Source organism: Mytilus edulis, chromosome 1, assembly GCF_963676685.1.
Source record: "Mytilus edulis chromosome 1, xbMytEdul2.2, whole genome shotgun sequence".
In the NCBI taxonomy this organism is placed as follows: Eukaryota; Metazoa; Mollusca; class Bivalvia; order Mytilida; family Mytilidae; genus Mytilus; species Mytilus edulis.
The window spans coordinates 51,171,603-51,195,285 of NC_092344.1; the positions used below are offsets into that span (position 1 = coordinate 51,171,603).

At 30.9% G+C, this 23,683-nt stretch overlaps 1 protein-coding gene and 1 long non-coding RNA gene across 9 annotated transcripts in view; one reads left to right on the forward strand and one right to left on the reverse strand.

Moving 5' to 3' along the window:
• Positions 1–619: 619 nt before the first annotated feature.
• On the reverse strand, positions 620–12,461 carry LOC139513623 (uncharacterized). Of its 2 annotated transcripts, none has more exons than XR_011662486.1 (2): positions 12,331–12,461; positions 620–814 (listed from the first exon to the last, which is right to left on the reverse strand). It is a non-coding gene; the product is annotated as an uncharacterized lncRNA (long non-coding RNA). The 2 variants fall into 2 exon arrangements; XR_011662487.1 differs by having other exon boundaries at positions 12,289–12,367.
• Positions 659–23,683, forward strand: part of LOC139513583 (prestin-like) — a 52,805-nt gene continuing 29,780 nt past the window's right edge. The window contains exon 1 of one of the 7 annotated variants that reach the window (XM_071302218.1): positions 659–836. In XM_071302218.1, coding sequence (XP_071158319.1) covers positions 674–836 — 163 coding nt within the window. In that variant the 5' untranslated portion in view covers positions 659–673. Of the gene's footprint in view, positions 837–3,306; positions 3,598–12,426; positions 12,732–17,420; positions 17,446–21,076; positions 21,172–22,485; positions 22,985–23,683 lie in introns of those variants that run through there. The other 6 variants (XM_071302253.1, XM_071302226.1, XM_071302270.1 and 3 more) reach the window with 6 other exon arrangements.

The window sequence follows — 23,683 nt, forward strand, 5'->3', positions numbered from 1 at the left end:
CGCAAAATGAGTTTCTAGAATAACCTGCATCTGATATTCGTGCGAGACCAACAGCATTAGACACCAAGCAAACAAAATTCTGTGGACCATCACAAACTAAGCATAATTATGTTCTAAAATGCAAAAGTAAATCAACAGTAGCGGCATCAACCGATTTTACTGATTTTCACTGTTTAACGCCACTTTCGACATTTTGACTTTTTCGTGGCGGTTAGTTTTAATTTGTGGGGGACTCCGGAATGATCGAAGTGAACCTGTGACCTTCGACAGAAAAGCTGGCAATCTATTAAGTCAACAAACGATATAGTGGTAATCGTAAAAAACGTTCATCGAAGCACATTTTGTATGAAGCGCGTATAGTTCGACGCATCGTACTAAAATGTCCACACGTCAACGCGTTTACATCCCTATAGCAATTACAAGAAGAAGCCTGTGATATGCTGTGGCGTTGTCACGGGATGCATATACCGTCCTGAATGTTACATTTTATTGCAATTGGGAAATAAACCTAATTTTGAAATGTTTCTCGATTGTTGTCATCATTGCTAGCCAAGGGTTATGACCCAGTCCCGTCAGAGCCAATAAAAAGTAAGAATTCTTATGAAACATAAAATTGGGAATGGATACATGTTATGTAATAATTTTAAAATGAAATTACATTTACAATTCATAGATGCCAGTAAATAAAGGATTTCGTCGTTCCAACTGGGACATCTCTGCCGACGACAAATCGAGACCTGCTTCAGTACAGAATGGTATCCTGCTGAACATTAGTACCCTGCAAGATTCTCAAGACGTTACCAAGAAGCTGAAGCTAGAAAAAAATGACTTAGAAGGTATTAAATATAAAATTTTATTTTGTAGTTTTTTGTATGTTAAATTGGTAAATACATGAGGGTATGGATAGGAGATCCTTCGTTTCAAATTGTCCATGTATTCAATATTCTTTATTTCGTTGGTTTTTTTTTCAATTCTCTATTTTTTTGTCATTTATTTATGCATGTTATCCTCTTTTCTAAAACCCCATCCAGAGTCGAGATCTCATTAAAAGTTTCATAATGTAAAGGGCAAAGGGGTATAAATCTTCGTATAACTTGCAACAACAGTTATAAGCTTGTTTGGCTTTATAACTATTTTGATCTGAGCGTCACTGATGAGTCTTATGTAGACGAAACGCGCGTCTGGCGTATTAAATTATAATCCTGGTACCTTTGATAACTTTTTATAATACCGGGTAGAATCTCGAATTGTGCAGGAAAAAAATGGTTGATTATATACGGAATCACTGAAGCGTGACTGGAATTATTTCCGTGCAAAATATGTGATTTAGGGGGGGGGGGGGGGGGGGGCTACAAGTGGAAAATATCAATATAAATTTTAAATGTCATAATTAAACTTAACTCTGTAAAAAAAATGTGCATTTACATTAAGTAGTTTTTGAGTAATAATTTTTCTATTCTTTTTACCACAGACATATAATACAATATATATGTCTCTGTTTTTACCAATCAAGTCAGTCTTTTTATCCAAAATGGATGAAGGGTACCAGAAATGATTTTATCAGATACATCTTTTCTAAATTCTAAGATATGTATTTCTTCAATTATTCTTACCAAAGAAGTTGAAATAATATGCTTTTTGTTCTAAAAATGTGAAAAATCCGGCCTAATTTACAAAATTGACACGAAAAACGGCAACAATTTTATATAAAACTTTCTTATATTAAAACCTAGTTTACCTATAGATTGTTTAAATTAAATTTATTAAGATTGGTCAACTTTATCTTTAGTGAAAATATGAAAAAAAGTTTAACTGTGAAACTGTAATTTTTTTCTTGATAAGCTCGGAGTCCAGAAATGGGTAAAAATTGAGGAAAAATAGGAAAATCATCAAAATAGGATATTTTCTATTGGCTGTAGCAAAAAAAGAAGTGCACCACCATATGATTTTTTCTTCACCAATTTTTTTTTTACAGTTATATAAACCCAAAAGTCAGTTTAAGAAGAAAGGTTTTATTCTAGAAATGTTCGGTTCCTCAGATGTGAACATCCTTTACACACGTGCCTTTACATTGTATGTATGTATGTTCCGTATCTCCCTCCTTTAGTAGGAGCACCACCATGGGTTATGGTGTAAAAAGGAAGACATTTAACACACTGTATCGGTACAGATTTAATGTGAGCATTTGCCTATCCAGTCTCCCAGCCTGGCCGTGACGGGTCTTACAACCAGAAAGTTAACCTTCCCCAAAACAATAAGTACAATGTAATAAAGCATACGAACACACCCACTCACCTGACTCGCTCATCCTCGAAAATATAAAAAAAATGCATAATATAAAAAAAAACATTATATACAAAAGGGATAAGGTCACCCCGGATGCCGCACAAATGCCTAGACCACGAACGGGAAACCGGAGAGGACATACTTGGAATCCAAACCGATACCGCTAAATGCCCAGCTGTATTCCTGGTAGAGGAAAGCCGAAAATCCTATGATAAAGGATCTCGGAAAGAAACTACCGATCCATTAGGGGAACAGCTAAAACCCTCAGACATCAAATAGATTGGTCTGATAGTTTCCCACATGGAAACTACTAATGGATCCCATCTGAATACATGTCTCAAACAAACCTGAAAATATCTGCAGAAACCTTTCTCAACAAAAAAATATAATCCAAATCATAAAATATACGATGTAAGGATAACAATATTTATCCATGAAATCAATTTGACAAAACAATTTCAATGATGTTGATGGATTGTCTCTGCAAAAATTTTCACGTCCGCTCTCGTCGGCATGCTCGACAAATAGACCACTTTCGAGTTCATCCGTCACCGGAAAAAACTCGTCAATTATACGCGCCTTTATCATCGTCATTTGTGCGTTTTGGGGCGTCGTCACTACCTTTTAATGTTGAGCGAGTGGTTGGAAAACTATAATTCTATATTGTACGAATTATTCGGCAAATTGGATTCTCAAAATTGACAATCAACACTGCTGTCATTAGGGAAATGTCAGTAAGTACCTACAGAGCAACCATTATTTCTAGTTTATCCTGCACAAAGACGATCACTAAGACGCTTGATGAACGTAAATAGTGCAGGGATACAGGCGAGCCCCCCTATCTGGTAAATGACGTCATAAAGGCGTGTATAATTGACGAGTTTTTGCCGGTGACGGATGAACTCGAAAGTGGTCTAATAGATATATTTGAATAAATGAAAGGAAAGACAACTCTTACAAAATCACAAAAAAGGGAAGTAACTTTTGTAATTTGTGAAAATTTACAAGCAAGAAAACCTCTCTACATGAAATGTTTGGATCTTGGGCTAGTACGTCAGTGCTTTTATACATTAATAGGATAACGGTAGTCTCCCTTGACTTATTTTTAGTGACAGGGAATTTCTAAGAAGGTGAAGGTTATGCTTGAAAAGTTAAACGTGACTGTTACAGAGACCAATCACCCGTGTATTAAAATTATGAAGATCATAGGAGTCAAAAAGGCATGATGAAATTTGTAATGCATGCTGTTGTGAACTTCTTTTTAGATTCATAAACAAGCTAATATATAAGGATAAACAAGGATCGGTAAAGGTAAACATAAACAATTTGATCAATAATAATTATTGACAGAGTTGCATCAAAATTAATACCAAAAATTACAATCCACATGCAACAAAATATCTCCAAATTTGCAAATCCTCAACACTTCATTGAAATGCCTGATAATATAAGAATTCATTATTCACATTTGGTTATTGACCTTGACCATAGACTTACTGGATCCATAGATATGGGTATTACATCTATGCTGGATCCTTATTTACATGTATTATGCACAGGTGCTTGAGGACAGGATCCTGTATGAGCCCCAAATAGTCCCTCCCCCTTTTTTTTATATATATTTTTTTTAATCATAAATCTCAGATTTTTCTATATATATCCCTTATTTGTACTTATTTGTACCATATATATACTAATATACCATATTTATACTCTAAATATGCATGTTTACTATCAACGTGAATCTCGAACCCCTAGGATGTGCTTGGGACATACCTGTCTCTCATCTGGTGCTTGGGACATACTTGTCTCTCATCTGCTTGCTTGGGACGTACATTTGTACATGTCTCTTATCTGCAGAGCACAATATGGGCAGACCGGTGCATCACTCTAAGACTATGACAGACTTCTACATCATGTCATTTGGTCAAATACATATCAACTTGTACCTACGCCAACTCGTTCTCAACCAACTCATACCCAATTTTTTAGTGGCAATTGTAATATTGTATCTACATACATGTATACATGTATACAATGTATTGTTGGTATAATTATAATGAAGCCATTTTTTAATCAACTTTAAACTATATATATACTTCATATGTAACCACGACACAATTTTATACAGAAGAAAAATGACAACTGGATACTTCCTTTTTAAAATCATTTTGCTCAATTTTAGCATGTTTTATTTATTTTAGCTTCAGTTAGAAAACAAACTCAAGCCCGATCAATTATGTTGTATATATTCTTGCTGAAAAATGGCAATTGAAAAGTTGTTGTATTTTTTGTTCAACCAAAAGTTCATACATAAATTATATACATGCATATATTACCAGCATATTGATTCGTGATAATTTGAATGAGGTTGAAGATTACTATTAATTTACTGTGTCACTACCACATGTCTAGATAAGAACAATTTGACATGCTACTGATGAAGGACAAATGAAGGATATATATATATTAGTTAACTCAACTTAACTGAAATATTTAATATTTGTTCATGATTTTATTTTGTTGGTGATGTTATACCCTTTTAGACTTGCTTATTATATTTTATATTTTGTAGAGTACTGTATCAAAAAACAGTATCATAATTATATGATCTATCACCCTGTAAGATTTATCTTTGGCTATTATTCCGACATTAAGTATATATATACATTTGTTCATGTAAATGTTCCATTGTATTGAGGACTCCGAGTCATTTTTGGTGGAAATAAATATATTTCATCCAATTTGGAAATTATGTACAATATGTTCATATAGGTATTCTTAATAACCATTTTTCTATAAATTGATCTATGTGCATTCATTTATGTATATTGAACTAGCAAGACAATTTTGTAAAAGTTTTTAAAAGGACAGATTTGAGACATTTACATAAAAAAATAGAATATTATTTTCCATTTATAAACATGTGGAGCAGGATCTGCTTACCCTTCCGGAGCACCTGATATCACCCTTAGTTTTTGGTGGGGTTTGTGTTGTTTATTTTTTAGTTTTCTATGTTGTGTCATGTGTACTATTGTTTGTCTGTTTGTCTTTTTCATTTTTAGCCTTTGCATTGTCAGTTTATTTTAGATTTATGAGTTTGACTGTCCCTTTGGTATCTTTCGTCCCTCTTTCAATACAAATTTGATTTATTCAGTGTTCTCCTCAGGACCTAATTATAGCACCATACCACGATGGTGTGCCATGCTGTATTTGTTTATCATTGTGCTATCTTTGTTTACCATGTCGCTACATTTTTGTACTTGATTAGATTTTATAAAAAGTTGTATTAATTTATAACTACATGATACTATAAATATTAAGAAATAATACCATTTCAATTTCCATGATTCTATTTGAAAATTGTGAGGAGAACCCTGAATTAATGGCCTGATTACATGTAAATATTAAATGTCCCTGATAGTATGAGCCTAGCGCTATACCACATTGTTTTAGGCTGCAGAGTGACTTGTAGATATTCAGATTTTCATCCTTTGAACTTTGGTGGATATAAATAAGTGTTATTGATGAACATATCCTTATAAATATTATTTTACTGGGGTAAAAAATATACATGTAATTATAAAGAAAGCTATTTTAAAAGCATATTTTAATCACTTGTTCAATGTACTGAATTTACTACCCAAGTCTATGTATTTTAATTAGTTTGATTTGTATAAAAAATTAAATGCAAATAATAATAATTTATATTCCAAAATTTATCTTCATCATTTCATTGATTCAAAATGTAATCCAAACAATGAAATAGAGTTGTCTTTCTTTGTATAAAAAGTGTAAAATGTATGACAATATAGTGTTATATGCATATAAATTGTCAATCTAATTAAAATTAAATCCTTTAATTGCTCCTGTTCTGATATGTCGCGCACCTTGATGCGCGACATATCAGAACAGGAGCAATTAAAGGATTTAATTTTAATTAGATTGATAAATTGTGGTAGAGATTATGCATATAAATTGTAGTAGAGATTATGCATACTAAAATCACAAAATAAGATCTACAGTAGAAAATAAGTCAGGTATATTTATTCTTTTGTTTTCAAACAGAAAATGTTTAATTGTTGTCCTGTGTTATTAAACAGGAAGTTATAAAAAAAGAACTGGAGAAACAAAGCTTTTCAAAACTGTAAACATCTGTCAAATTTCCAAGCAGAAAATTAGACAGAAATAATAGTTTTCATATTAATCGGTTTTAAAAGTATTATTTCACATATATTTCACTGTGCTTAAACGGCTGTGGGTAACTAGATGGCGGACTCTAAACTCGTTGATATTTAATTCATACAAAATGTTCCTTTTGCGACGTTTTTCATGCAGAATGTAAATATGTATAGGATTATTGAATAAAGAAATGACTAACAATTACCATACATTTGTTAATATAGAGTTCACGAAAGCGCAAGGTCAACTTTAAAAAATGCATAAGATGTCCGTAACTTTTTGATCGAAACTAAGCAGACTGTCCGTAACTTTATTTTTAGATGTGGGTAACTTTTGATTTAAAATTTTAAGAATTATAATTTCAACAATTAGAAGACAATTAACATCATATTTGTAACCTTCGCGGCCGTTTATACTACTCATTCACCACCAAATGTGATTTTATTAACGCATCATACTTACACCACAGCAGTTTTATGTGGGGTTTGTGGTACTCCATCCTGGTTATGGTTTGAACTTTTATTTACTGATGTGCGTCTTATCGACGTTTTTCGCTTGTCAGACCAAGGCTTTTCCATACTCTTTAATGTTTTGAGTTTAATTATATGTTTGCGGTTTACCTTCACCTCTGTTTCTTTCTATGTGTATTTTGATGAATACTCTTTGACGCGGCTCGGTATTTATACATCCCACCAATTAGTTATTTAAGAATTGAATGCTTTTTTTTGTAAATTTATTGGGGTGTAAAAGCGTTGACCGAAGTACATTTTGTATGAAGCGCGGAAGCGCTTCATTCTAAATATGTACGCACGGTCAACGCTTTTACAACCCTATAAAGTTACAAAAAGAAGCATTCAATACTTATAATTACATTTTTAGCTATGATCATGAAAACACGAATTTTATATATTTTAATATTTAATTCACCTGTGCACTTTATTGTTGGAGCACGTGTTATCATGAGTGAAAAGTTGTATTGAGCAATGCAACTACTTACGGAATAACACGTGATGTGCAGTTAGCCTATCAGAATAAAATATTATAATGAAACATACATCTAATGTAATTATAGTGTTATGATTTTTTGAATATGTTTGCTAGTATGTTTTTTTTTTCTCTCCTTGTATGTTATCAGGGGTTGTTAGACTATTGAATTACCCTGTTGTCCTATGTAGTTATTTATATTTTTATATACTATGTCGAATTGTTACACTATGTTGGCTGCTCTTTTCCTTTTAATGTCACTGACTTTTACCTATTGTGTCTTTTAGTTTTATTCAGTTTAATGAGATTTAATGCAACTTGCATACAAATGAAATATGCAGCTAGCTGTAAAACTAGGTTTATTCATTTATACAAAATGTCCTTTTTTTTTTTAAAAGTTTTCCCACTTACTGTAAATCTTGGCCAGGGTGCCGCAATATCACCGTGCGCAACGTCCCAGTGTGTCCAGATTGACACCCCTTTTATTTTACTGTCAATGCAGATAGGATTTGTTTTTGTGGGGATGAGAGAAAAGTGTTTTTGGCTTTTTAAAAAAAGACGGAAAAATTTTGTGCACATGCCTGGGCAATTTGGGTTCCCCTCCAAAATCCCGGATTCACGCTACCCTTGTCGTTGCTGGCAGAAAATCAGTAAGTGTATACATGCTACATGTATGTGTAAAAAATACTTGTGTAGTCTACTTGTTCAAAAATAAAAACGAACAATGATGTTTCAACAGTTTATCTTCTATGATCGGAAACAACCCTCCGAACTAGGCGATTCGGGTACCCCGACGTTATATAAAATGAGACCCGAGTTTTGCGGATTTATCGTGATTTTTTTCATATTTTTCCCAATTTTGTCTTCCATCGATACAATGAATTATATCATACTAGACATCTACTTCGTTTTGTGAATATGTATTTGATGCAATCTCTATCATCAGTTTAAACATTACATCCGCGTATGTCGATTCTTTGAAAGTTACGGACATCTCTATTGGTATGATGAAAAAAGTTACGGACAAGTTGTTTTGAAGGTAGGGACAGCCTAAGTGTTTTTTAAAATCGTGCTGTGATCGTTTATTTTGTAGAATTTAATCACCTTTCCAGTTTAGGGGTTTCCCTAAACGATTAATACAACTTTGAAATTCAGTTGTTTAATTGATGCATTCGTGGTATTGTTATTCTATAGAAGAAAAGTATCTAACCGACGCAAGGCGGCTCCATCTTGGGCTGTGGGTAACTTAAGTTACCCACAGCCGTTTAAGCACAGTGTATTTGAAGAGAAATTTTTAATGGTAAGAAGTTAAATATTTTTGTAGAAAAATATTTAATGGCAAAAATTAGAATAAACTGTGAAAAAGTTCCTAAGTTTCCCTTTCTTTTTCCCTCCCTGTATCAGGTTACCCTGTTGTAGATACATGTATGACATTTCTTTAGGCATAGGAATGAGATAGCTTGAGCTGGGTGCATGGTGTAGTTTTAATAAATCTAAAACTAAATTTAGTCTGTAAAATCATTTAAGGGATAAATTAAGTGACCTCTTCATGTACAGTTGCTATGAGGAAACAAATCAGTTTATGGGATGTATAAAACATTGTTATACATGTATCTCAAAGATTGTCAACAAACCATTTTGTATTCCTAGCTAGAAATGGAGAGGCATTTCAGTTATAATGTCCAATATCCTTTTACTTATGGTTTTTTCTATTGATTTCATAGTTTTTGTCTATGACCTAGTAATTGATCATATAACTATTTTCAATTATTCTTTTGAAAGAAAATCTATCTGATGCAGTTTTACACTAATTTCATGATATGACTGCCTAATATAAAAATTGACATTTGAAAAAAGTGTTGCATGGATATAAGAAATAATTTGCTCTTGACATTTGAATAAAGTTGCAAGGATATAAAAATAAGTTAATTGAGAATGACTAGACATCTACAATACATGTATTATAGAGATGATATCTTGATAAGAGATAATTGGTAAAATAAATGGAAACCAATTATGGTAGTTTTTATGCCCTTACAAGGTTTTGTAGTGATATATAGAGGAATATAAACGGTACATTGTGTACATTTTAAATTTCCAAATCAGGTTTCTTGCTTATAACTTATAGGTGAATCCAGGGAGGGGGGAGGTTTGGTGGCCCGGCCCCCTTTTTTATGGGAAAAATTTGGTTGATTTAATAGGGAATCACTGAAGCTTGACTTGAGCGGGCCCTCCTTAAGTCAGTAAGTGGGCCCCCTTACAAAAAGTTCTGGATCCACTACTGTATAACTTAATTAATCAATTGTTAGTCTTTTTTTCCCTTTTCTATCTTTTTCAAGGTGTTGCCTTTTTTTGTTTTATATATAACTATTAAGGGTGTATGTTTCTTTTATATCTTTCAACTTTTTTTTTTAATCTCCAAAGGGGCCTCATAATTTATTAAAAGTTTATATTATACAATTGTAAGCATACAAAGGTCATTTGGTCTCTTGTAAAGAGTTGTCCCATTGACAATCATACCACATTTTTTTTATATATATAGGAGTTTTCTAATTATTGACGGCTGTACTGTTATCTATAAATGCTTATACCCACCTTATTTTTATTTTTATATATACTAATGTAAACCAATATATTTAGATCTGAAAATTTTAGAGAAGAGGTATTGAAATTCTTTGAACATATTTGAAAATGAGTGATATATGGAAAAGTGGGAGGGTAACCAGTAATGTATAAAAAAGAAGAGATTTTATTCATTCATCAAAAAGGAATAACCTCCACATGCCTTTTTATCATCATATTACATGTGTTTATGTTAAACCATCTGTTACTAATATTCAATCCTTCGTTAAAACTTTTTATAAACAAATCGAACAAATAAGTTGGATTTAATAGCTGATATTTCATCAATTTTAAAAGATTTTTACTGTAGATAATCTTTTATTATATTTGAAAAATTGATTTAACTTTTATTATAAGAGAGATCTAATGAATGGTATCATTGATATGGTCATAATTATAAATCATAGCTGGTTTTACAACTTTGAATTGATGGAAATACATAGGATTTTCTACCCCAGTTAGATTAAATATTTTTTAACTGAGCTGTATTTGGCAAAACTTTTCAGAATTTTGGGTTCTCAATGGTGCAAACAAATTTTTGGGATCGTATAATGGTATGATGTCGGTGTCTGTGTTGTTGTCATTGTCTGTTTCGTCCGAAGACAGATTTGTCGTCCAGACAATAACTTTAGTTTAAGTAAATGGATCTCTATGAAATTGGATAAGAAGGTTCAATGCCACAAAAAGAAGGTTGGGATTGATTTTGGGGATGATGGTCCTAACCGTTTTGGAATTAAGGACCCAAAAGGGGCCCAAAACAAACATTTTTCGACTTTCAGGCTATTAACTTGTGTATAAGTATTTCAATTGGTCTGAAATTGTACCACAATGTTTAATACCACAAGTAGAAGGTTTAGATTCATTTTGGGGGTTATGGTGCCAACAGTTTAGGTTTTAAGGACCAAAAAGGGGCCCAAAAAACTTGCATTTTTGTAGTTTCTGGACAATAACTTGTGTTTAAGTGTATGGATCTCTTTTACATTGTACCACAAGGTTCCATATCACAAAACGAAGGCTGGGATTGAGTCTGGAGTAATTGCCCAATTTATGCAGGAATTAGGGGCCAAAAAGGGCCCAAAACAAGCATTTATAAGTTTCCAGACAAAAGCTCAATCGTGTTTAAGATTATTGATCTCTCTGAAATTGTACTACAAGGTTCCATGCTACAAAGGAAAGGCTGGGTTTGAGTGTTGGGGTAATTGCTCCAAGGGGGGTTCCAAAAGTTTGGGGGGTTCCACATTTTTAAAGGGGTTCAAATTTTTTTTCAAAATTTTTCAAATTTCAAATTTCATAATGAGTTGAAAATACAGCCATATTTGTCCATTTGTTATGATGAACCTTAAACATACAATTCATGCTTCTCTTAATTAATTAAGATTTGAGTTTTAACAAAGAAGATAAAAAAGAGAAATCTACAATATGACAATTTGTCTGTAAAAAATTCTGCTTTTTGCCTATTTGGGTTGTAAATGTTAATATTTTATAAGTAAAACTTCACATTCGTAGTTCTATTTCACTTTCTTACTTGATGAATCTTTAAAACCTTGAAACATTGTTTATTTTAAAACTATGGACTTAATATTCGGGGCCAAATATGCATTCTCCTTAATTTGGTATTTTGGTTACATTCATCTAAATTTCTCCAATTATGTGATGTCTTCTGAATCCGCTACTTTAACCTTTCTCCAGTATATTTTTATGGTTATCTACTAGTCCTAATTGAAAATTAATAATAAAACATTGTCAATAAAAATAAATTATTCATTTAAGATTTTAAACAGTTTCAAAATCAATTAAATCAATTATACATTGTACACAAAATATGACACAAAATAATTTAAATATATCAATTCAATATGCTACATTTACATGTATATAAAAAAAAATGTTTATTTTCTTTACATTATATTGTAGTAAATAAACTTTTTAAATTTATAAGAGGTTTTGACCCCTGGCTATCTTCAGTTTCTTATTTAAACTACAATTACATGTTGTTAAATCTAGAAAGCTAAAATAACAGATTATGCTGAAGGACACCGTATAAATCGTTCTATAATTAGTATAAATTACAATAATAAAATGATATTGTAACAAATAGAAAAAGAAAGTTGCGGAAGTTTTTAATTTGTTTTTAAATCTGTTTTTTTTTAGAACCATAACTTATTGAAAGCACATGGTAACTTTTTAGTAAAGTAAAATTAAAAAGAATCTAACCTTTATATTTTGAAATATACATTCCTGTAGAAATTAACAAACCTAATTATCAGCTTAGCATCAGCATCAGCATCAACTTGACTGTTTATAAAAATAGCTTGTAAACAGATATTGATTTTCGGCACAATTTTCCAGCTGTTTGATACAATGTACATGGTACTATTGGATTTAGCCTCAACAATTCGACAAGTGCATGGTATTTTCTGGTGATATTATGTAGCATTAAGGGTGAAACAGCTTGAAGTAAATAAAAAAAAAATAACAGGTTGATCTCTGATTGTGATTGTGACGAAGTTATAAATGATATATTGATGTGGCAGAAAGTAAATTGTGGTTTGATATAAATGAACTTGGATATTGAATGGGTTCAAAAAGAAATACCATGAACAGGAGGAGACAACATCATATGTATTTTGGTACAAAATGGTACAATATATTTGGGGGTAAGTCGATACAAAAGAAAAATATTGAAAAAAACTTAAATTAAAAACTTATGTTTGAATTGTCTTACATTGTGATTTTAGGGCCTTTTATAGCTGACTATGTGGTAAAGGCTTTGCTCATTGTTGAAGGCAGTATGTTTACCTATAGTTGTTAATTTCTGTGTCATTTGATCTCTTGTGGAGAGTTGTCTCATTGGCAATCATACCACATCTTTTTTTTTTATACTTTTTACCTGAATAGTAATGTAACAAAGTGTTTTATATTTTGGGAGATTGTAAAAGGGTTTTGCTCATTGTTGAAGGGTGTACAGAGACTTATAATTGTTAAAACTACTACTATGTCATTTTGGTCTCTGGTGGAGTGTTGTCTGATTGGCAATTATACCACATCTAGTCTTTTACCAAAATATTTGTTTACTGAACTTCAATGTATGCACATAGTACAACATGATCAGTTAAAAAGGATAAAAGTGAAATTTAAGTGATGTAAAAAACTATAAATTAAAGATAACAATTTTGATTATTTGATTTTGTTTTATACAACTTTACAGGTATCTGTGCATCACAACGCTGTTTGAAGTACAATTTATGCACATTTTTGCAACAGTTTGATTGCCATAAACTTATGTTTTTTCCCCCATAAATTTGTTGTATTATGCAAGAATAATATCTGTCTCATTTCAGTTCTATTTTTAGGCTAGTAAAAATATACAGATATGCAACATGGCCCATGCTAAAAATAGAACCAAGGCATCATATTATGTTTGATCTCAAATTAGATATAGAGAGAAAAATGGCCATCTTAAACAATCAGAATCTCGATCATGATTTAACATTCTTACTAAATAGTTAACCTTCAATCGACTTCTTTGAGACGTTATTATACAAATAACATGAAATGTATGATTGCCATGACAACTTTCCATCAGAGACCATTATTGACATAAACATGATAAATTTTAGCAGCTATAGGTCAACAATGAGCCATTCTCATTATACATAGTAACCCTCTTATTGGACAGTGAGGAAATTTACAGCACAACATAAGAACAAACTATAAAAATTAGTTGAAAAAGGCTTAACTCATCAGATAGAGACAATTTTAGAACACACAAAAATTCCAACAAAACTAACAAATTGACTTAAGACACTAAGTATCAATTTGAGAGGACTTGCAGGTCCTGGAAGCTAGTCCAATGCCAATAAAACAACAAAGTATTTGAATGTTTATATAAAGAAGATATAATGATATAATTGCCAATAAGACAACACTCCACAAGAGACCAAATAACACAGACAACAGGTTACTGTACAGCCTTCAATAAAGCTCATGCCCCATTGTCATGCAGCTATAAAAGGCCCTGAAATGACAAATGTGAAATAATTTAAATGAGAATTAAAACAGCCTAGTTAGTGCAAAAAATGATGAAGAAAAACAGTTATGTAACACAGTGCTCAGCAAACTACAATCTATTACAGACTCCATATTTGGGACAGGCCCATACATAATGTGGAGGGGTTTAGTGAGATGGTGCCATTTTTTTCAAATATTTTCTTCTAAAAATTTTTAATAATATCTGTCACTGATTCTCTGAATCTTACTAATTCTTGATACATTGTACATTATTTGATTCTAATGATATCATTTACAGATCAAGGGGCCAAATATATTAGGTCAATGGTTCTAATTTCTAATATCAGATGTCTAAATATCTAATTTCTAATATCAGATGTCTAAATATCAGATGTCTAAATATCAGATGTCTAAATATCTAATTTCTAATATCAGATGTCTAAATATCAATGAACCTGAGGTCTCATTTGATGTTTCTTTTTTTTTTTAATTTGACAAAATGCTGCTAGTAGAGGTAAAATTTTACATTGAAAAGGACAAAAAGTTGTGTATTAGTATTTCAATTGTTCTGAAATTGTACCACAATGTTTAATACCATAAGTAGAAGGGTTGGGATTTATTTTAAGGGGTTATTGGGCAAACAATCTACAAATTAAGGGCACAAAAAGGGGCCAAAAACAAGCATTTTTCAAGTTTCAAGACAAATTTCTCAAATTCCAAATTTTTGAAAAGTTAAAAGAAGAAATCTTTACTTACACAATATTGTGCAATAGATTTGTAAGATATTGATATTTGTTTTGTGTCAGAAACTCATATTATGTCAAAAATTTGATCGCAATCCAAATTCAGAGCTGTATCAAGCTTGAATGTTGTGGCCATACTTGCCCCAACTGTTCAGGGTTCAACTTCTACGGTCGTATAAAGCTGTGCCCTGCGGAGCACCTAGTTGCTATTTCATTTAGGCAGTGATATAAGTGGTGAACAACAACAATCAATCAATCTAATTAGCCAAGATATATTTCAAAGGCTTTTGGTACTAGGAGCATCATGATTGATTGAATTTTTATTTGAAATGATTTGACAAATGTTTTCCAAGTTCAGATGCTGTTTTAGGTTTGAGAAAAATTTACACATTTTCAGTTTTTGCATTATTAAAATTTTGGTTGTAACCTTTTAAGTTACTCAAAACCAAATTGTCTTTGATGAAACAAGATCTTTGAGTTAATATAACCTTTTTGTTGATATATTGTATTTTTAATTCTTTTACGATTCACAAGAAAATAAATTGCAACCTTTTAAAAGCATGTAGGCTTTCATTATTTTTCATGTTGAAATATGATTTTTCTTCTCACATTAATCTTTATTGCTTAAACAAATAAACACTTACAACTATGACAAATTGCACTGTTGTTAATACCCTTGGGGACATTATAAATTAAATGTTAAGTTACCATTATATCATAGAGAACAAGACCACAAATGACTTTGAGACTCAGAGTGTCACAATTTGTCTAAATTTAGAAATAATGGTACTTGTAAACAAGTTAACTGTAAACATTTGTAAGTTATTGACATTTTGATATCCACATGTAATGGAAATGCAACATTCAGTTATGGAGATGTTGAATTGAGTTAGTGTCAACGTTGGAAGATCTTAGTATTATAGAATTGTTACAACAACTCTTATGATGGTCCTGTAGGTGACAATGAGGTGCGGTCAGAGGGGTCCTGATCCTGAAAAACCTGGGCTTAAAAATAAAATCCCAAGATCCTGAATTCAAAGAAATCTAAACCTGACATCCCAAAATTTGAAAAAAAAGTTTTCCCTGATCCCTAAAGGATCAATTGAAATCCTGAGTTTAAAAAACACCCCAACCCAAAGTCCCAATAAAGGTCTGACCCCCTCTTGACAATGTGTGTATGTATGTTAGAAGGCAAATTTTAGTACCCTATATATTCTTTCCTATAAACCCTCATTCTCCATTGGCAGTCAACATAAAAAATAAATTTAAATGAATTTGTATGACATTATTGGACAGATTCTTCTAAAGTTTTGATCAGAAGATATTATCCAAAAAAATAGGATATAGCAAACATTTTTTTCTACTTTTCCATATTTATTTGTGAACTAGTTTATTCACCCTTCAATTCATATACAGTGTTTAAAATTTTAGGAATATTTTTGAATTTGAATAAAACTGTAGGACAGTGGTCAATGTCAAAACAGAAGTTTATAGCCTTAAATTTGAGCAAATCTGGGGTATTCAGACAATGTTTTAAACCAATACCCATTTGAAGGGTTTTACACTGTTGATTTTTGGGCCCCTTTATAACTGGCTAAGGCTCTGTGTTGAAGACCGTTCTTTTACCTATAATGGTTTACTTTTATAAATTGTGACTTGGATGGAGAGTTGTCTCATTGACACTCATACCACACCTTCTGAATATCTATATACAAATATACAAAGTTAGTTGATAAGTCCTTTCCAGAGAACAAAATTTGGGTAAAGTTACATAAATCATATCTTTACCAGTTTTGCATTGATATGTACTTCTTCAGAAGAGGTAGACTGCAATTGAATCTGAGGTCATATGTCAAAGGTCATGGTCACAGCTGAGCTATAAAATAAACTGACATTTGGCTAAAATTTGGTTACAATGCATGGACATTTTATTTTTCTAGACATTGCATGTGAGGTCCCTAAACCCCAACACCAGCAATTACCGTTAATTATTTGACATAAATTGTCAGCGCAGACTTTATACACAGTCTTAACATTGTTTAATCAGTTTCTTCTATTCCAAACTCATGAAGAATTGCAACTTGGCTAATGCCCCCAAGGTGCTTCTGCAATTTTATGAAAAATTAACCACCAGACTTTTTGTCACCTATTTTTCAAGTTTTTAGATCAATCAAATGTCAAACTGACCAATCTTGTTGACTAAAGTTTTTGTTACTTTACAAAACTTTGTTTCAAAGTCTATTTGTCTAATGATTTTTCTACTCTTTGATACATTTGAAAACAATTTACACCTTCTTTTAAACTGTGGCACATTCATTCTCTTTCAAAAATATAGATTCATTATATAAAAATCAATTTTAAACTTGAGTAAACTTTTGTTCAGTTTTTCAAATTCTAGCACAACTTCCGTAACAATTCATTTTCTTGTAAGAATACATTTTGTGGTTTGAGTACATTGAAAAATGTACCGATGAGCATAATTCATTTATCAAACTTTTTTGACATATCTTTTATGAAATGTTTGTGTTTCTGTGTACCTAACCTATTGTTGTGACTTACAATCTTATACTCATTCTTTACGGGGACACGTAAACTTTGTAGCATCTTAATATTTCAGGTAAGATAATATATGTATGAACTACAGGTGTACTTAATAACTTTTAACACCTAGATATAACAGTCAATATTTGATCATATTTGTTTAAAAGATAGTATTTTGATCGAAGTATTATTGGATCATTTTAAAGACAGAAAGTCAGGGCAAAGGGCATAAGATCACAAATTTTACAATTTCTGACAAGAAATTTACTCACAGTTATTGAAATTTCCAAGTTAAGCTGAAATATAAGCTTGCATCACTTTTTGTAGACTAGGATATCAATGAATCTTTATAGACCTCCAAAGATTTAATTATGAAAGGTAGTTAAAAGTCATCAAAGTTAAATTAAAATACATGTAATTAAGACAGAACTTTGGCAAGGCAGATTTAAAGTGATGTCAGCTGGAGTATATTGGATTACTATTGTAAAAAACAATCCTGCATATATTGTAAATTGCATATAAATATTAAACTATTTGTACTTATAAAGTCATTATAGGTCATATTGATAACCTTACATAAGTTTATTATTTTGACAGTGTCAGAAGATTTTTTAAATACATGTATTTTCTCTTGGTTAATCCTAAATTCCGTATCATTTACAAATTTTTTTAAGTTTTTTTGTGATTTGAAAGCCTTGAAATTCTTACTTTGTTTGGCCTTGCAAAAAAGCATGATTTCATTTTAATTTATTTTCTGGAAGTTACATGGCAAGGCCTTGTACATCAATTTGTTAATCTACATTACATGTTCTTTATGCAAATATAACATATTAATGATTCTAGGATTCAATGACTTTTAAGTTTGAATATGTTGACATATTAACTTTGTCAAGTTGGAATAATATTTTCCACAGGCATAAGCAGTTAAGAGAAACAAAATAAGTGACAAGTTGACACATTTGAACGGCTATCTCACTGAGTATCTTTCAATTCTTTCAGTTTAGCAAACATAATGTTGTCCATTTTATGTATTGGTTTTTTTTTCAAGTTAAAACAAAAATGTCTGATTCTAAGACCCAAATTGTTCAGGTGGATTACCCAGGTGAACTATTTAGGTAGCCTAAGTAGTTTTAACCTGATCAATATTGATTCCAATACCTTTCAATTATTTTGTTAGATTTTGATCAAATTTAAAAAGAACTACATGACCACTTGTAAGAAAATTGGTTAATACATGTATATGTATAATTTATGATATAATGTTAAAAATTCTTAGAGTTTGATAACATGCAGTATAATCATTTGGACAATTTCACTTCAGGAACAGTCCCTTGTTATTTTGTGGTCTCTTTTGCTTACTTCAAGTTTTAGAGGCTTTATGTCTTGATCATTGGTTATGAATACCATTATCTTCCATTTGCAATCAGGTGCCTTTTAAATGGGATATCATGTTTTACTAGGATTGTCAGTTTTCCTACCAACTTAAGTAGTTGGTTCTCCACCAATGAAACTGGCTGCCATAAATATATAATCAAGAGTGTTGAACACCTAACAAACAATCAACCTATCAATCTTGATCACAAAGATAATCAAAGACTTAAGGGTTTGCTACAACCAAAGCTTGTTGCATTTGGGAGGATTATATAAACTAGTCAGGTCTCGGAGAGAAAAGCCCTAGTCAAATTGTTACCTTGTAATTATGCATTTGGAAAAATGAGCACAGCAAACACGTCTAGTGCAAAACTGGGTCCTATACACAATTAATCTTGACCCTCAAAAATGGTTTAAATTATTTCTTGCTGGACATTCAAGTTATAAGTAAATTCTTAAATTAGATTTAGGGAGTTTCTCCTCAATGCATGCCATCATAATCTACTTGTTTGACTTTTCCATGTATAACATTTCTGCAGTGACACCTGGTTTTCTTGTGCTAGTTTTAGAAATAACATAATACTTGGATTTAGAATATTATTACAATTGTAGTTTAATATGCAATTTTGAAGCTATGTTTTATTTGAATTATATGCATTACATGCATGTGGTTTTGCAAAGCTTTAGGATAACAGCAGTACTCATGTTACTAATAAATCAATGAAATATATATATATGCTTATACAAAGAATCCCAGTTATGTACCTTTGGGATATGGAAATTTATATTTTTAATTTTAAGAGTATTAAAATATCTGAGAGAAAAAAAACCTTTAACCATATTAGAATAATGAAACTATTTGTATATACCAATAATAAGATGTGTTATGATTGCCAATAAGACAACTCTCCACCAGGGACTACTCTCCATCAAAGACGTTTCGTTATGAATTGGCTTTGGACTTCGGTATTTTTGTTATTTTGCTTTTAAGATAAGATAATTGTAAAGAAAAATCGGAAGTTGAGGATTTTGCCCATTGTTGAAGGCTGTATGGTTACTGATAGTATCATTTGTTCTCTGGTGGAGAGTTGTCTCATTGGCAATCATACTATAATTTCTTATTTTAATATTGTACATTGTTTCATTATTTTTAAGGGAAAGGTTTTTTTCCTCAATATTTACTCTTGAATTTAAATTTTAATTTCTATATCCCAAAGGTACACAATTAATAATGATTTAAATAATACATTGACAATATTTAAAATCTTTATTAATCCTATTAAAAAGAATTAACCAAATTGGCTGATTTCTATTTTTAAAGATGCAGCTTAGAGATACTGTGTAAAGGACTTTATAAAACATCTATGCTCAAATCTTACTTGAAATTAGTCGTGAATTTTATGTTCAAGTTAAAAATATATGTTAGATAGCTTAAGGTCCACCTAATGACATCAGTTTGTACAGGAAATAAGTATATGTTCTGATGTAATGTGCTAAAAAATCAGTCCTTATAAATCCTTACATAAATACCCTATTTTAAACCCCCATAAGGTATTTTAACTCTAATTTTTGTACATAGTTTGCAGTAAGAGTTGTTCTTACAAGGTAAGAAAATGTTCTCTAAAAAGGAAAAAAGTATTTTCTGTTTTTTTCAGTTAACAATGTTTCTGTCAGTAAATAGCAACAAAAATACAAGAAAATGTGGAGGGTTAAGATTTAAGATTTTGAAAAGATTTAGCATTTCACAATTTTCATTATTCAGTCGTTTAAAGAGTAAGGATTGTAAGAATTAAGAATCGTACATACAAGATTAAAGCTACTTACATATGGAATTACTGTGATTTTGTTTGTAAGTAGGGTTTTCAACATGAGATTGATTTTGTTATGTTCATTCCCAGTTCCATTGAATAACTATACTACAACTTTATTGCATATTTTTCATATAATCAACAACAATAAAATCCCAAATATAGAATTCCTGCAAACATTTTTGTTAAATATAAGAATCTAAAAATCAGATTTATGTGACCTCAGTGTTGTATTAAGGACGTGTAAAAGACAAAAAAACAACTCAGCATATTAGTTTCATTTTGAATAAGAAAAAAAGAAGAAACATGAGATGAGATTGTCGGTACATTATATTTTTTTCTGCTTAGGGTGTTAAAAAAGAACAAAGAAGTGAAGTTTGCTTGTCTTATAGCTAGGTGGTCATCAGTACCTGTGACAACAGGATTTTCCAGGATAAATGAAGATTTATAAAGGTTGAGTCAAGTTTTAATTGTTTGTTAATTAATTTTTATATCCTGTCAATAACTTGTTTTTCAAAATTACAATATAATCAGCTGACCGCCTAAATGACAAAAAATAAAATAAAATAAAAACACACATATTAAAATGAACAACTATACAGTTTTGACACCTCTTCTTCAAGGTAAGAAACCCGATTCAAAAAATAAATGTGGATCATCTGCTTTTAATAATCCAAAACTATTATCTAGCTCACTGCATATTAAGTGTATAAAGTTTTAATTTTGAAGCAGATACAAATGAAATGATTGTATACATGTGTTTCAACTTCTTGTTGCAAATTTTAACTCTGAACAAATTTCTGAGGTGGTAACGCTGCAAAAAAAAGGTTGTGTTAAATATCTGCTTGTATAAATCTATTTTTGATTTTAATTATAATGGGGAAAAGGGGTAATACTTGCAAATTTTTTATTCACTTTTAAAAACATTTTTGTTAGTTTTATTATGTGCACAACAAACTGGTAGCTATGATGGACCTTAAAATACATGTTCAGCAAAAAATTGGAGTAATACTATGTAATTTAGTTGAACTGATTTTACCTTTATGCAAATAAGAAAACTCAAACTGAATAGTGGGTCTCATTTGGGTCTAAGGGTGACAAAGGATTGCCGATTTGTTGTAAGTGAAACATGTGAGAGTCAAATTGTTGTGCCATGAAAATGGAAAATGAAGTTTAGCGGGACACAGGAAAATACAAAAAAGTGAGAATTGTTTACTTACATAGTGGAAGGTGGATACAGGAATCTGACAAAACAGTAAGTGGGATCTGTGATCAGAACCCCCCAATGATACCCCCTTTATAATCAAAACCTAGTTGCTTAATTATAACACAGGAAAATAAAGGTTATAAGCAATCCAGAATCCAATTAAAGATTATTGAATATAAATCAATATCAGTCAAGATAATAATTCTGATAGAATGAGTTTCTGTTAGGAAAAAAATAATTCTATTTTACACTATATATATATGCCAGGAATTTTAATGAAGGAAAATGAAAAATTAAAGTAGCAGGAGTTTAAGATTCCATGTTCATTCTATTTGGAATCCTGCTATTAGTTCAGGAGGAAACTGGAATCCTGCAAAAAAAAATTAAATTGGAGTAATAATAATCCCTCTGGAATAAAATTAGGCTGTAAAAATATAAGAAATCTATCATTTCTTTGTTATATTGTATTATTTGAGTTGCTGCTATATGGATGTTATGTTACCCCCACCTATAGCTATCCCTCTTTACAAACCATTACAAAGCACATTACAATGATTATAACTAAGTTTACTTTAATTTTCAATCAACTGAAATCACATGTTTGTTTTTTATTCAGGTAATTTCAACATACAATTACGTAACAATACCGTTTTATAATGTGAAAGAAGATATTATATTTTCTTATTAAATTACAAATAGAATATAAAGAGTTTCTCATCCTCACCTTCCCAAATCAAACTAGTTTTGTGCATATTATTTGTTCATAAACAAAATGCAAGTTTGTTTTTGTAAACAATTGTATTTAAAAACAATTTTTTTTTTCTTAATTTCGTAAATTTTGACCTAGATCTGTGTCATTTTTGAAGGACAAATTATGTACTAAAAACAACAATTTCCCTCAAAAGCTTTGTAATTTATATATTCTATAAGATGCACTCATCTAATATAGATCAAAGCATGTAAAATCGGTTTTATTTGCAAAATACTTGAAAGGAATTGTAAATTTGGACACAGTTACTTTGATGAATATAGCCCAGTCACTGAATTGACAGAAAGAAGTGGGAATATATTTTGTTTGTTCAAGGACAAGGATCAGTTGGATTATTAAACATATTTGGTATGTGGTTTACTGATAAATGATAACTAACTATAGTATGTATATGATTGTCCTACTGGACACATCTTCTTATACAAATACTCAGGGAAACTCAACATGTCAATTTTTCAAGGTAGGAGATTTTTTTAAAGTGTAATTGTGAAAAGAAAAAAATAGTTATATTTGTACTTTTAAACATTTGGTTTTATATGTCTTATATCTTTTTTTTATCATTATCATAATTTTGGACTCTTATCTTTTTCATGGCCATTTGGCATTGACATGTCTATTCCGCAAGGTAGGATGATAACTTATTTTTGGTAAAGCTTTGTAAAAATAGTATTTTTTGAAATACATTGTCAAAAATATGTATTTGATTGAAATCCTTTGCTTTTTTTAAGAGGCACAGTCTTTTCTGCAACAGTTATGATCAGTTATCTTACCGTAAAGGAATGGGTCTTATCAAGGTCATGAATTGACATTGATAAGTATATAGATTATCAGGTTCTCTTCACATTGATATTCTATCTAGACGATAGGTTAAAAACTCTAAAGTAAAAAACCCAATTTCAGGGATTCATTATTATTCATTGAATAGCAATTTTCGTGGATTTCGTGGGTACAGGTGAACAGCAAAATTAAATGTTCAACGAATTTTCAAGTTTTCTATAGGCTTGTATGCAGACTTCGGCAAAACCACGAAAATAATCCACGAAAATTGGTACCCACTAAAATAAATGAATCCACATTAACCATTTATGGTAGAAAACCCAATTAACTGTTTATTGTTCTCTTACTTGTCTTCCTTCTTTAGACAGTTTTACGATTGACC